This window comes from Ambystoma mexicanum, chromosome 2p (genome assembly GCF_040938575.1).
Source record: "Ambystoma mexicanum isolate Mex_15411 chromosome 2p, UKY_AmexF1_1, whole genome shotgun sequence".
NCBI classification, from domain to species: Eukaryota; Metazoa; Chordata; class Amphibia; order Caudata; family Ambystomatidae; genus Ambystoma; species Ambystoma mexicanum.
The window spans coordinates 1,288,719,904-1,288,735,196 of NC_090923.1; the positions used below are offsets into that span (position 1 = coordinate 1,288,719,904).

The window sequence follows — 15,293 nt, forward strand, 5'->3', positions numbered from 1 at the left end:
AGGAGGCAAAGTTCTTAGCCATCGATTCCATCATGGCAGTGAGGTCCGGCGCCGCCACCCCCGGATTAGGGTCGTTGTCATGTTCTTCCTGCGGAGGCGACGTGTGGCCCACCTCCGGTCGGGGGACCGTCTTAGCAAATTTGTCCATAGCACCCCCTTTAGCAGCTCCTTTGGAGCGACTCGACATGGCCGGAACCAGAGGGCACGACAAAGCTCGGTCGATGAAGCCAGTGAGTCGGGTATGGAAGAGATCCCGTGAGGGCACGATAGCAGTCCCTGCCGCTCGCGCCAGGCAGCCCAGTCCAGGCACCCTGCGGTCGCAGATGCGGCGCTGGCGCGCCTTGGTCATCAGCGGCCTAGGCCCCTAGCGGAAAGGACTGTCCGGCGGGACCGGGGCAGGAGCGAGCCGGCCCACGAGTGTAGTGTGTGCCCCAGGTCTCAGGGCAGAGCAGCCAGCAGCGAGTCCAATGAGGGTCACCCGGTCAGGTCGCAATGAGAGCAGGGCCCAGTGTAGGCCCAATGGCGGCGAGGCACGGCGGGGCAAGGATCTCCATTTCCGAGAGTCCGATTTCTCCCAGAACTCGACGTGCGGAGAGGGCTCGATGGCCACAGTGCAGGGATCGTAGCAGGTACACAGGAGCGAAGGCAGAACCGCAGATGTCAGCGGATAAGAGGCGGCTGGGCACGGAGCTCTCACGCTAGGCAGCCATCTTGCAGGCTGCTCAACAGCGTCCCAGCGGCAGATTTTTTGAACAAGGAACAAGATGCAAGAGACCTAACCTGCCATCCTCTCAAACTGGGGGTCGGAAACCATCACCTCACCACCTTCTTGAGCGGGTCCAGAATGCCCTTGTGCAACACCCTCCTTTTCAAGGGGGCCCTGAGACAAGGTATTACCACCAACCCTGAGTGTAGGGGAATAAAAGGAGCTCTATCCCATGGCCTTCCTGAACAATGTCCTGGACCCAGACGTCAAATACCTCTCTTTGCCAGACAGTGTAGAAGTGCTGCATGTGACCCCTCCACCATCAGGCGAATCAGCTGGGGAACGGGAGGTCTGGGGACCTGTCGGCAGTCAGCAAGGTTGTAGGTTAGGTTTTGGCTTAGCTCAGCTGGGAATGGGCTTAAATGTACTCCTGCCCTGAATGCAACCCCTCTGCGGTCCTCTAGTTGACTAGGAGGCTAGACTGGAACCTCTGGGCCCCTTGCAGGCATCGATGCCTTAGGTTTGATGGAGGTTAACAGTTTGTTCCCATCCTTGGCCTCCTTAACCAGTTCTCCTAATTTCAGACTAAACAAGCTTCTTCAGTTAATGCAGCCGAAGAAGAATGGCTCTCAGAGAAGCCTCACCCCCCCATCTTCTAAGCGAGAATTTACATCTAGATGTGACCTTGGAAACTCTCTAGAGGGCAATGGCTCCGAAGAGATCATGGGAGGTATCTTGAGTAGAACATGATTTCCTTTTCCAGGATCTCAAAAACGTTGACACAGTTTGTCCCTTCCTATAGGAGGGACTATAGAAGCTGGAAGTCTTTCAGCAGGGATTGGGTGGAGGACCCTAGCTGTGTGGTGTTACTGAGCTGCCCATAAGCTCTCTTGAGGAAACCTTCAACCATCTTGGCAACGGGTTCAGCAAGAGCAGTGTCCTCAGTAGCCACAGAGGTATTTCTCACAAAAGAAGGGAGGAGAGAGCCTATCCTGAGGGTATCAGTGAATTCTGTCCCAAAACTCTGAATGGGGTAAAATGAGGTCCAGGAATGGCTGTTTTCTCAGGCTCCTTCGGCTCTCAGATGATGATGTTTCTCATGCTTGGAAGAAATGGCAGGCCTGAAGGTGGTGTCACCAAGTATCGGCTGTAGGCATCTTGAGTAACCTCCCCCGTTGAAGAGTGTTCACATCCTTGAGGTCCAATTCAGCGAAAGATGAACGGTGATCTACTCCACAATTCCTTTCCTTAGAAACTTCCTAGTCCTATCCCGCACAGGCTCATCTTGCTTAGCCCTCCTAGTCCCCCACCCGCATCACAACTGTGCATGTTCCTGTGGTTGCTGATAAGACACTGGCTCAGGAGCAGGAGGTGGTGGTGGTGGTCAGGCGAGTGGAAGTACCACCACTCAAGGGTCTGTGGGAGACCTACTCCTAGATCGTATATGCCCCCCGCTTCTGTCTTTCCTCCTAGAAAAAATCTGGTAGCAACTGTGCCAGAAAAACAAACACACATTAATAGCACTCACTGTGCGTCTTTGAGGCCTTTACCTTTGCAGGGTGACATGTTCAGTCCTTAAAGAGCAGGACCCCCAGGGCAGTGTAGGTGGTCCAGAGCATACTGAAGGAAGAGGAAGTGGTACTCACTGGCCATTGTCCTAAATCCACAGAACATCCAACGCCATAGGGAGTGTGGCCCGGTGTCACAGAAGCATCTGGAGTGCTGGGTGAGGAGGCACGTCTCAGGGTGAGGCATGAGTGCAGGCCTGGCACGGAGCAGTCGACAGAGCACTCCATGGAGAGCCGAGGCTGGCGCCACTTCTCCCAAAATCACGCCCCAGAGGCTCTCTGCTGAATCAAGAACAGAGCAGGAGTTGCGCAAGGTGGGCTGCAGGGTTCCCAGATTGGAGAGTGGGGCCTACACAAGGTGGGGCCGTTGGGCTCCCCCTAAAGTAGAAAGCATACTTATCATCAGTATCCCTGTCCAGCCCGAGCACAGGAAAAACACCAGAAGGGCTCAGCGATTGGCCTATATTTACAACTCATCCCTTTGGGGGCGGGGCCCATGCCTCCATTTGTAATGTTCATTTCTTAATGTTTTTCCTTGAAGTTACACAGGGTTCCTGTCTCTGAGGCACGATGTCTCATTAGGTAAGGACTGGTACAAGGAAGAGGGTCGAAGTGGTAATGATTGAAATAAACCAATGGCAGAGAACCAGGTGTGGGAGGAATGCTTTATATCATTTAAGTAATTCTAGTCATTCTATGTGAAGCATATGATAAATATCACGGAGTCGGTGTTAAGGGATTGGGGGATACTGATCTGACTAAATAAATGCAGTTACAAAAATATTTATTTCGGTCAGGGAAACCAAATGTTTCAATCTTTTCAGAACAAAAGAATTTTGACCTGCTTAGCAGTCAAATTATCAGAAAAGAGCAGCTCAAACAAGCAATGCAACAAAAATGAAACGCAACCACCCTGGAAAGACACTGCTGCAGGGTTGTGTTGGGGCGATTCAAGTGTTTTTTCCTAGATACAGTGAGAACACTTATACACATGAATATACACTTTTTTGAGTGTTGTGTTCAAGGGGTTTCCATCAGTCTGCCCGTTACCAAATTGAGCCACCTGTTTGCTAGCTTCTGTTTTTTGCCTGATTACTGCCCTAGACCCCCCCCCCTTTCTGCTGGCTGGTCAAGCTCCCTCTTTTCATGGAGACACAATAGTCGGGGCTAAGCCCTGCCGCACCGGATCAGCTCAGCCCAAGTTCTTTTTGATCCCATCATGGCTGGAAGGAGGACCTCTGTGTAAGAGGTCACGACAAAAGAAGCCATTAACACTGAGCTTTAATAAACGCTGTTCACTGAAGTAGCAGGGAGCAGCAGATCAGCACTGAACATCTCCAGCAACAATGGGTACCTGTTACTCCATATCTGTGCACGTTTTCTAGTGTGCATGCTCTGTAAGTACTTGTGCAAAACACGGGTGTTTTCTCTAATTGGATATAATAATTTGGAGAACTGGCTTTCGAAAGAAAGAAATGGAAGAACTAGAAAGTGCGTTTGGTTGAGCATGTCATACCTAGCAGATCTGTGAGTACGGTACAGTTGGTTTGGCTGCCTTGTTTTCATGTATTGCACGCCTTTAACGTTTCCCATGTATCCTCTAGAGTGGCACCCCTCAAACCGCTAAGCATGGCACTTTGAATGATCGCGGTCGGGTAGGTTCAACCAAACTCAATCCTTATTTGCCTTCTGTAAGAAAGCCGATCACACTGTTCTGTCTTGCAGCGGTCTTCAACAGTTCAGATGATTCACGATTCTTCTCACAATGTGATTTTCAAACTCACACTGCACATCCTTTGCTGTCGTTAAAGTCAGAAGGGGATGTGCATGGTGGTGTATGTGTACTATACTCGCCCCCTACAGGGAAACTCCTTGACTTACAGTGAACACTGGTGGAAATTGAACACATGCCAACTCTATGTAGAAAACAGTGCAAGATGTCACTCTGAGAATCTCTAGAAGACGAATTGGTCAGAAATTCTGCAAGGCACAACTGTGTTTCTGTGGGAGCTAGAGGATTGTGTGGATAAGGTATTATCTAAGGAGTGAGCTTTACTTTGCAATGTGGCACACAATATAACCCAGTCTCACTATATGTTGAGGAGAATCACCACTGAGGGTGGCAGTCATCATCTGGCGCTTTCTCCTGTCCTGTGATCTGATTTTTGAGTTTTTGACATGTGTCTACGACTTGTAACCACTATTCTGGAACCAGAATACTGCGGTAGCTAACTCGCCTCTCCAGCTGCCATCTGCCTCTGCCGTGATAACCGGATCTTGGCTTTATTCCTAGTTCATATTCCTTTGCATGATGAGTATTTGTTGCCTGCTGACTTGGGTTTGGAGGCGGGCTGCTGAAAGTCCTGGGCTGCAACCTCGTGATGCATGCAGACCTTAATGGCATGGGGCCATTGGTGTATTATTCTTGTTATCCTGATTTTTACCTTGAAAGTAAGTCCAGCAAAAGATTGTATTCAATGTTGTTTCAAATTCACCACTAGTACACTGGCAAAAATGCCAATTATATTGTTTTACCTGTAATACAATTAAATGCCATTTTATATAAGATTTAAGTTTTCCCCTCATTTCGTATTACTTTAAAGGTAAAGGCCAAGAAAACAAATGCGCATTGGGCGGCGTGCATGGCTCTTTAATGTTGCTGCTGCGTTCATAACTTAACATACCATGAAGTATTGTCAATGAATGGGCCGACACGCAGTCTGTGAATGAGGGTGAAGGCCTTGGTTATTGCTTAGACTGAACGCAACCCTCTATCGACTTGAGTCCATAAGAGTTTAATTTTATTTTTATGTGTTTAAAACTGCCAATCAAAATGCAAATAATCGCAAATAATCGTACCCAACACAACAAAATGTACATTAAGAAAAACTATTCATAATGTGAAGCAATGCTGGACGCCAACCCGAGACGTGTGGCCGAAGTAGTGCATTGGGCCCCCTTTTTTTTTTTTGGGTGTATTGCCAATGCTAATTTGACATTCACAACACACATCTGTACTGTCAGGGAGAAAGTAGAATGTATATATGTCCAAGACTCATACATTTTTTGCATAATTGCATTGAAAGTGTTTCTGCCTATTTTCAATGAATGGCGCATGCAAAACAGTGAAACACTAATATTATTTCAAATGCATGTACTAATTGAGCTTTATAGACCCAATTTGAGGGCCGTACTTGGTTTTATGGGCCATGAAGACGATTTAAATGCCTGCGTTAAAAAAGATTTATGGCTCCATGAGACCAGGTAAAGGCCCGAGGATGGGGTCTATAAAGCGATAATAACCTGAGCCACTCTTCAAAAGATATGTCGTATATATAAGTACATAGAAGTTGTCAGTACTAATATCCGCCTGAGTGGTCGCTGGGATTTGGGGGCAACTATGATCTGCCTTACTCGTAGACTTCAGAATGGAGTATATAGCAATTCTACAGTCTATAACAGTTCTTATAGCTTGCAGATTGTCCATTAAGAATGCTCTCCCAGAATTCCAAAGGGTTTAATAGCACACGCGCATCCCTTTGAAGCAAACACATTGTATTCAGAACCTGATTGCACGTTTCTGGCTTCTGCAGGAGACCTGGAAGCTGGCTATTCAGAGAGCCAAGCACATGCCCGACCCCTGGGCAGAGTTCCACATAGAGGACATCGAAACCGAGAATGCCACCCGCTACAGGTCAGTAACGTCTGTTTCTAATCATTAGGTCTGCCTTGAGTGTGCTTGAAACCTCTTATGCCCCAACATGCCTATTGCACCTGTCCATGGAGTGGAACATGATGCAGGGGCTTGTCAGAGGTTAAGCCTGGGTCCGACTCATGTTGCAGAAATCATTTTCACCATGACCCCTAACCCTGTGCAGTGGTTTGCATTTCTTTACACTTGCTTTTTCCTGTCCTGTCTCTTAACAAAAAGAACATTGGGAATTGCAGTTAATTATACTGGTTTTGTGTGGTTTCCCGTGCATAGATTTCTGGTGCACTGGCCTTGACACGATGTTGAAAATTAGGTGGCTGCCCACGTCCCATTTGAAATGCATTGTGCATGGTGACACTTTAAAAAGGAAGAACACGAAACAACCGACACAACATTGACCTTGATTTACTTCTTAAAAGATGGACTATACCACATCTAAACAATGGGCCTCATTACAAGTAGGGCGGTAAGGGCTAACTGTCACCGGTAACGAGACCGGTGCCGTTAAACCCTTACCGCCCTACTATGAGTTCCCTTTGCGGGTCCCGCAAAGGGACTTTAGAGCTAATAACAGTACCATAATTTTCGGTACCGTTATTAGTGCCTTCCCCATTCCCATTGAGCCCTATGGGGGCTCAAATGGGAATGGGGAAGGGCCCTGGTGAATGTGGAATTACCGCTCCCGCCAACCTTGGAATGGACCGGTAATTGCTCCATTCACCAGGGCGAAATCGGAACGAGTTTGGAGGCAGCCATGCCGCAAATAGCGGCGTGGTTACCTCCAAACTCGGAATGAGGCCCAATGACTTTCCCTACCCAAAGAATTACTACCAACGCTAAAGGACTACTGCTGTCCCTTAAAGAGAGGGAGTCGCTCCCACAGAACTGCATTCCATTCCAAAGTACTAAAACCCAAAGATGGACTCTCCCTCTTAAAAGACCCACTCCACTAAAGGACTGATCCTTCTTCCTAAACGTGTGCTACTAAACATTTCCTGGCCCATAGTGTAGTGGCCCAAACCCACAATACAGCGCCCCCACTTCCAGGACAAGTACATTCAACACCAACCTCTCCCCCTGCCCCGTATATATAGGAGACATTATTGACACTATCTTTCTTTTATGCAACAGGTCTTTCAATTATGATTGTTCTTTCTTAGACCCCATGAAACTCTTCCACACACCAAACATGGTGAAAGGAATTCACCGCGATAAAACATTTGGTGAAATGGGAACGCTGGAAGTGGGGCTCATGTTTCAGTTTGGCATTGAACAGCAGGCTACATCGCTTCCCATCCAATCAGATTGCATATTTAGTTTTAGACCAATGTATATAGGTGTCTAATCTAGAGAATTCATTGGTAGATTCGAGCCATTGCTGAACCAGGGGGCTGGTTTCACTCTCACAGCCAAACATGAGCTGACATGGCAAAATATCCATACCTAGTTTCCTGCCCCCAAAGCACAACACAAAACCTGGAACCCCGTCTACCCACCCCCCACAACATAAAACCTTCACTTGGCATCCTGCCTCTCCAGCAGTACACATTATACAAATGTTTAGAATTGTAATTATAGTCTGTAAAATTGTGTGTACTTTAAAAGCAACAGGCCACAGGATAAGGCAACCTGAAAAGTATTATACAAGTCTTCATTGAAACATATGTTCATATGGTAAGTATACATCACTTTGTCCGGAAAAGGAAAGAGGTTGAGCCAGTCCCATAATTGTGTGCTGTGCAATGCAAGTCAGACACAGATCTCAGCAATAGTCTATCAACCTGCTGACCTTTCCAGATATGTACCTCTGTCTAATTTACCCTAGTTTCCTTACCCACCGCCACATAGTGTCCTTCTCTTGCACCACATTTTCGATGCCCCCCTGTTCCTTAAAATTACCTTTTAGACCTCGCTGTCCCTTTTGCTCCATCCTTTATTATCTCAACCTCCTTCCCTTATCTTGCTTGCACCTCCTTCCCTTGCCCTCATGGCTCAGGCTCCAATTATTTGCCAATCACCCCCTTTAAGTGCCCATCACACCAAGCCCATGACTTGCTCCTTATCCTATTCTGTTGTCCTGGCTCACCTGTAGACAGTAGAACACCATTATTTGCCATTCAGCCTCTGCAAGACTCGACAAGAAGCTGTAGTTGCGGGCCTGCTGGCAATTGAGGCTATGGGGTCTGCAGTTGGAGAATGCAGAGTGAAAGTCGCCGAGGGGACCTGGCTTTTATTGTGCTCCCGAGTTGCACTTTCTTGGAAAGTGGGCCGCATATTTCAATTCATGGAAGCAGAGGGAACTGCAAGGGGAATCCGCCTGGCATCTGTTGATGGAGAGGGAGCATGAGCCACATACCATATTTATCTGTGGTTTCAAGTAAGGCGGTGGTGTGTGTGTGTGTGTGTGTGTTACAGTTTCTGTGACTGGGGTGATGTGGTTGAGTGTATTTGTGACTGTGTAAAAGTATAGGTGGAAGGGTTTATCTGTGGCTCATGTGATTTGTATCTATATATTTGATTCTGTTGTTAATTTGCATGTGTTGTCTTTTGTTGGTCACATAAGAATGTTCTGGACAAGACAATGAAAAATGATCAAAGAATTAAGGAGTCAGTCAGAGTTGGTTGGTAACAGTAGAATTGGAAGTATTTGGCAAGTACTGCCAATTTAACCATCCACCCAATTTAGGGTTTTGATCACATACCATCAGCGGTATTCCATGGGAATACTGGCAGTGGTACTTTAGGCAGAGTTTCTGCAAAAAAACACCTATTTTTACCTTTACCTCCACCTTAGGAGGTGGAATTAAAAAATACAAATTGCCCCCAAATGTTTTAAAACTTGTTTTAATGTGCAGAAGGGAGGTGTTGGGGATCCCCTTCAATAGAGTAAACAATGTTTTTCCGAAGGGCTATGTCAAGGAAATAAAAGCGGGCATCTCTGATTGCCCCCTCTCACCACCTTACCCATGCAATCCATAAAAAGATCAGACTTGCCCCTGTTGTGCCTACAAATGTACAAGTAGGGGTTAGGAGCCACTAATGCACATATTCCATTTATCATCCCTTCACATTCATGGTGAACATGACTGAAAGACATGTTAAATCAACCTACGTAGATTACCACTACTTGAAGTGGTATTTCTGAAATAGCTCTGGAGCTATTCTAGAAATACCACCTTCGCTGGTGGTAAACTTTGAAGAGGTTTAATTTTCTGAAAGGCCACCGATGGAGGTAGCAACTTTCTCCAACGGTATTGAATTTTTTAAATATTCACCCATATCTGAACGACTCGCTTAGTTTGTAGCCTGCTAATAATTAATACTGAATGTTACCTCTTTCTGTGTGCGTTCTGCAACTGTCCCTAAACGTAAGTACCATAAACAATGAAACATCAATTTCTATAACCACGATATAGTAACATCCATGGGTACTCTATAAACATTTTTTGTATTGAACTCACTAGCGATCAAGACATTCACAAGAGCATAGGGAAAACGTCCTTGGAGAATGAAACTGGGGACAAACCCTAATAGGATATGGACACTTACTCACTGAACTGGCTCATGTGTAGGAGCCACCAAAACACATCCACAACAAGGCTGAAATGAGTATGAGTGCCTCGCCCCATCTACACAGAAGAAAGGCAGGCCTTGCAGTACTTGTGTCCTTTGAGGCAAGATGGATTCTGAAGGATTTTCTTTTTTAATATGTTTTCTTTGCATTTTGCAGCTCTGGTCCAGGGGGCAACAGCCCAGCCAGCCTGGGGGTAGTTGCCCCCTTGCCCCTCTTCTCAGTCTGACCCTAAGAATTCCAGGTAGTTTCCATTTTTTGATGCTTCCTTGGGTTTTGAAACCTAGTGTGACATCGTTCATTGAACAGCCCTTTCAAGAACGACCACTGTACTTGGTAAAATGGCACTGGCCCCACCACCGGAAATAAAGAGGAGTATTCCCCATAGTGAAAGACTGGTCCACCTACAAGTAAGACTTGCCCCCCCCCCCCACCAAAGAAGGGTTTGCCCAACTACAAAGCAGTTGCCCAGGCAATTGGGACATATGGTTCTACTTAGAAAGAGTTGGATGGCCAGAAGATGTTATGGTATGGTTGAATATGGTTGAATATGTTGCATCTGTCCAGATATTCTAGGAAGCCCTGCTAGGAATATAAAAATCATTTGGTAGAACGTGTGTGTGTGTGTGTATAGATCCTGCCTTTCTCCACGCCTGTAACTCTCTCCCGCAGACCTTTACAAGGCCTAGAATAGCCCTGCGTACTGGTGCATGCAGCTGTTCCTGCCCTCCGACCCCAGTTTGCCGCACCAAATGTTCTATCTTGCAAAGAGGTTTCAAACTTGAGAGATGTAAACTAACGCCATACAGTAAACTCCACATCATTCTGACCACAGTGCAAGCTGCGGACGAGTACACATATAATAAATGAAAGACTGGAACCAGTGCTGCCACAAGTGCTGTGTAGGAACACTAAAGTGTGAGGACTGCTAATTAATGACACTGCACTGCATCTTTTTTACGTACCCCTAAATGTATGTCAACAGAATATTGCCAGTTACAGAGGAGTTTTGTGAGTGGTAAATGCAGGAGGCAGCAGTTCGATATGGGCACGGAGTTCGGCAGCAATTTGCAATGACCTGATTTCATGCAATTGGGGGTATTTGATTACCAGTAATCCATAGTTCCACATATGTAGCAACACGGATGGCGTATCTGTCACTCTTGAAGCTATGCTGCCAATGTGGGTGGGATAAAGACAGATATGCAAATGGATATTTCCCATCTGTGAAAGGTACAGTGAGCTAAAGTGTGGCTGCGGACTCCCGAGTGGGTACCTTCACTAAGAACAGGTCAATGGGCCATGTTCGTTCTCGCAGAGGGGCGCCTATGACTAATTTTTGATTGTTTCAAGGGCCTTAGGTCTAGTCACCCGAAGTTTCCCAGGGTCATCCAGACGTGGACCCCTTGCTCACTGTACTCAGAGAGGCACATCTCCACCTAACTGATGAGGCCCAACAAGGCTGAAACACGTGTCTGTGGTTGCTGTTGGTACTCTTGTTCAGAAGAGAACTGCCATAGCATTTCCGTGCTGGACTGCCCATGTGGGAGGGACAAAGACTATATGGAGATGGATATTTCCCATCTGTGAAAGGTGCAGTGAGCTAAAGTGTGGCTACGGACTCTCGAGTGGGTAACTTCCCAAAGAACAAGTCAATGGGCTGTGTTCGTTCTCTCAGAGGGGTGCCTATGACTCATTTTTGTATGTGTCAATATTACAAGCACATCTCTGCTGCAGGCACACTTTCCACTGAGCCATTTTACTTGCTTTATAACCTTGGCCTGCAGGCTGAATACAGTTCTTTGCTGCAGTTACACTACCTGTTATGCTATTTTACTCAGGGTTTGGAAGTTACTGGGATCTCTGCAAACAGCTATATTTATCCACTTAATGATATTATTTGGATTTGGAATTGGTGGGATTGTAACCTTTAAGATTTCTCACACAGGTCATCAGCAAATCAATAAGCGCCTAAAGAAAATACCAATTCCTAATAGCGGCTTCATTAACTATTGTTCCTGCTCAATGATTTTCAAGTTCAAAATAAAGGGCAGATTAGATGCATTCAAAATATTGAGAGTTGTGCTTCAGCTTACCCTTCTCCAGCAAACCACCAGATGTACGTCTGTCTGTCCAGCACAAGAAGGGCAGGGACTTTGCACTATCGCGCCCAACTCTGCCTGTATTCAATCAAAAAAAGTGACAGCAGCATTTGTTTAACAATCCTTTTAAAAGATAAACATGTCATGCCTGGATGATTCTCGGCAAGCAGCCAAAGCAGTACTAAATGTATTTTGTAGGGGAAACTATTCGGCTTTGAGTGATAATTAAGTATTCGGCTGAAGCCGAATATCTCATTTTCAACCGAAATTTGGTTGAATACTTACTCGAAGCCTAATTTCGGTACACCCCTAGTCATATATACACACATTTTCTATTGGGAAAGACCATCTTTTGGCATTGGTGATGATCTACACATGCCTTCCAAAATCGAAAACTTGGGTGACAGCAGCAAGGTTCTCCAGCATTGGATCTTTCATGGATTCACATGCTTAGAATATTCCCCGTCGTCAGACTGGGACCCCTCGGTACACATATATAGCCTTTTCCTATAGGAAAACTTCTGACACTTTTGTGTCCTATCTACGTCCTTTTGGGGCCCGCCTACACATGCTCCGTAGGACGTCGCGGCATATGAGCCCCGCCCCCGCGGCTCCCTTCAGATTTCAGCCGTCTCCAAAGTAGTGGGATCTCCTCGCGTCGTCTTACTATCTTGTACAAGGTTGTGTACTTGGAGTTGGAGTTAGGTGAATTTTCCTTCATGTCGGGAAAGGCGCTGTTCTGTCCGTGATTGTATATACTGTCTCCACCCTCATCATTCGGCTGATAATTGTGACATATGCAAAGGGTTTTCTCAAAGGACCCTCAAAGACCGAAATCGACGGCTGGTGGTATGGTTGAATGATGGAGCGGGGGCATACCCCCCTTCGGAGGTAGGCTCCACACAATCGGCGAAAACATCACACCACGCTGTATCGTCGGAACCACCGGCGAAGAAATCTCGACCGGCGGAGAAAGAGTCATCTCAGAGTCATTCAGCTAGAGAATCTTCGTCGAGAAAATCGTCATCTTCGTCAAAAAAGCATGACAAGGAAAGGCCGAAATCCTCCTCGGGTGATCACCATAGATCGACCACAAGTCTAGAGTCGAGTAAAAGCAGGCCAAGTGCAGAAAAGGCGGGACTGCCTAAACCACCTGCTAAGCCACCGTCGTCGACAGCGGTCCAGTCGTCGGCCTCCTCCCTACCACTGACGTATGTGGTATCTACCGTCCCACCGACAACGACTGCGACGGTGGCCTCGTCGACGGAGGTTCTACAGGAAGCCTGGAGGCCTGAAGTTTTCGATCCGGTCCCTCCGGATACTTTACTGCAGGAACAGGCAGTGTCGCTGTCCTCGGGAGAAGACGAGAGCGGGAGAATAGCTGGCCCGGCAGACCTCGGGCTACGAGTGGTTGACAAGTTGTCGACGAGGGGATCCGTTATTCCGGTGTCTGCCCCTCTTCTCAATCCTCAATCTGTTTTGTCGTTGGAGATTCTGTCCACACTTCAGTCTTTAGTACAGTCGTTGGACCAGAGACTACCTCAGGTAAACCTGCACAGTCACCCGTCGACGAGCCGGGCCCGTCCCGTCCACCGACCCACTTACGCACGCCAGTCTCAGCACCACAGGCACCCCAAGAGGAAGGTGAGCTGCCAGATTCGGAGTCTGACAGAGGAGCCATGTCGGATATCTCATCATCCCCCTCCAGGGATCCAGCCTGGGAGTCAGAGGTGGAGTTAGAAACCCCAAGCAGCCCGGCTCACCCGTCCCCCCCGGATGATATTGCATCATTCCATTCTATGATGGAGAAGGCATGTAAGGAATTTGGTTTGTCCCAGGAAGAACAGAAAAAGGACTGTTTTCTGTTCGACCACATGGGTAAGAGAAGGAGGTCCGTGTTTTCAATACCCATACTAGATCACGTGTGGAAGGAGGGTTTGCAGACAATGCGTCACCCCTTTTCGGAACCGGCGGTAAAAGGTTGCCTTGAGAAAAAATTGAAGGCTCCAGAGTCTACCCCCAAGTGCTTATCCTCCCAACCAACGCCTGAATCGGTGGTGTCGGCGGCAGCGGCGAGGAAAACGAAGGCCCAGCACAAGTGCACGACTCTGCCTGAAAACGAGGCAAGACGTCAGGATGCCTTCGGCAAAAGAGTGCTATCCGTGGGAGCAACTACAGAAAAGGCCGCAAACTCTCTGGCTATTGTAGCCAGATACGACAGAGAAATGTGGCACAGGCTGGCTCCGTTGCTGGATCATCTTCCGAAAGAGCATAGGAAGGCGGCGATGTTACTTGTCCGAGAGGGTGAGGAAGCCTCCAATCATGCAATAAACATTGCGGTTGACCTCGCTGAATCGGGCTTCAAGCAAGTCAATAATGGGGTCGTGTTACGTGGACAGTCATGGCTTAAGTGTACCTACTTCAGGCCGGAGGTACAATACAAAGTATTAGATATGCCCTTTGAGGGAGACCTTCTATTCGGAGAGAAAGTAGATGAGGCTCTAAAGGGAATGAAAGAGGACTCGGACACGGCACGTTCATTGGGTGCCCTCCAGAGTGGCCAAAGCTACAAGTCTTTTCGTCCCTTTAGAGGGGCTTCAGGTAATTCCAGATTCTCTGCGTCAGGAGACAGATCCTTCGGTAGGTCGGCGTACCCCTCCCAGGGGTACAGGCGTGCTTCCCAAACAGCAAACCAACGCCGGAACTTCCAGGCCTCTAGGAAGAGACCATCCTATCCGTCGTCGTCGAGAGAGAAGCAAAATAAAGATCAGCAATGACGAGCAACACAACGTTCTGGGGGGAAGAGTATCAGCCTACGTCGACGAATGGGAACGAATAACGACAGATCAATGGGTGCTGGACACAATAAGGAATGGGCATTCTCTACAATTCAAGCGCAGCCCTCCGCACATTCCACCTGCGTTCGTCACTCATTCCCATCTGAGGGTACTGCAACAAGAGGTAACACTCATGTTAGCAAAAGGTGTGATAGAATAAGTTCCAGCATCACAGAAAGGTCAAGGGGTTTACTCAAGATACTTCGTCGTGAAAAAGCCAAACGGAAAATGGCGTCCCATTCTAGACTTACGCGATCTCAACAAGTCCTTAAAGAGCCTAAAATTCAAAATGCTCAAGCTCCATGAAGTGATCCGAGCCGTTCAAGAAGGGGATTTTCTGGCGCCCCTGGATTTGCAGGACGCGTACTTCCATATTCCAATGTGTCGGAAACACAGGAAGTTCCTGAGGTTTGTGATAGGGCGGACTCACTACCAGTTCACGGTTCTTCCCTTTGGGCTCAAAACCTCCCCCAGAACGTTCACGAAATGCCTGGCCCCAATAGCGGCCTGGCTAAGGAGGCAAGGCCACCATGTATACCCATATCTCGACGACTGGCTGGTAAGGGGATCCTCCCCAGCGTCGACCAACACAAGTTTGCGAGCCACCATGCAGCTTCTACAACAGCTGGGATTTGCCATAAACTTCAAAAAATCCTCGCTGATGCCATTGAGAACGTTGGTATTCCTGGGGGCGCAGTTCGAAACCCAGTCGGGGCTAGTGAAGCCTTCCCTCGATAGAATCTCAAAATTCAATCAACTGGCGAGTCGACTACGGCGAAACACCAAGCTCTCAGTGA

General features: G+C 47.5%; 1 protein-coding gene across 6 annotated transcripts in view; it reads left to right on the top strand.

The window, feature by feature from the left end:
• The window catches only part of EEF2K (eukaryotic elongation factor 2 kinase), a 347,873-nt gene that overhangs the window by 80,713 nt on the left and 251,867 nt on the right, over positions 1-15,293 (top strand). For 3 of the 6 annotated variants that reach the window (XM_069645607.1, XM_069645606.1, XM_069645610.1), the window contains exons 4-5: positions 3,879-3,929; positions 5,868-5,968. In XM_069645607.1, the coding sequence (XP_069501708.1) occupies positions 3,879-3,929; positions 5,868-5,968 (152 nt within the window). The remainder of the gene's footprint in view (positions 1-3,878; positions 3,930-5,867; positions 5,969-15,293) is intronic. The other 3 variants (XM_069645609.1, XM_069645608.1, XM_069645611.1) reach the window with 1 other exon arrangement.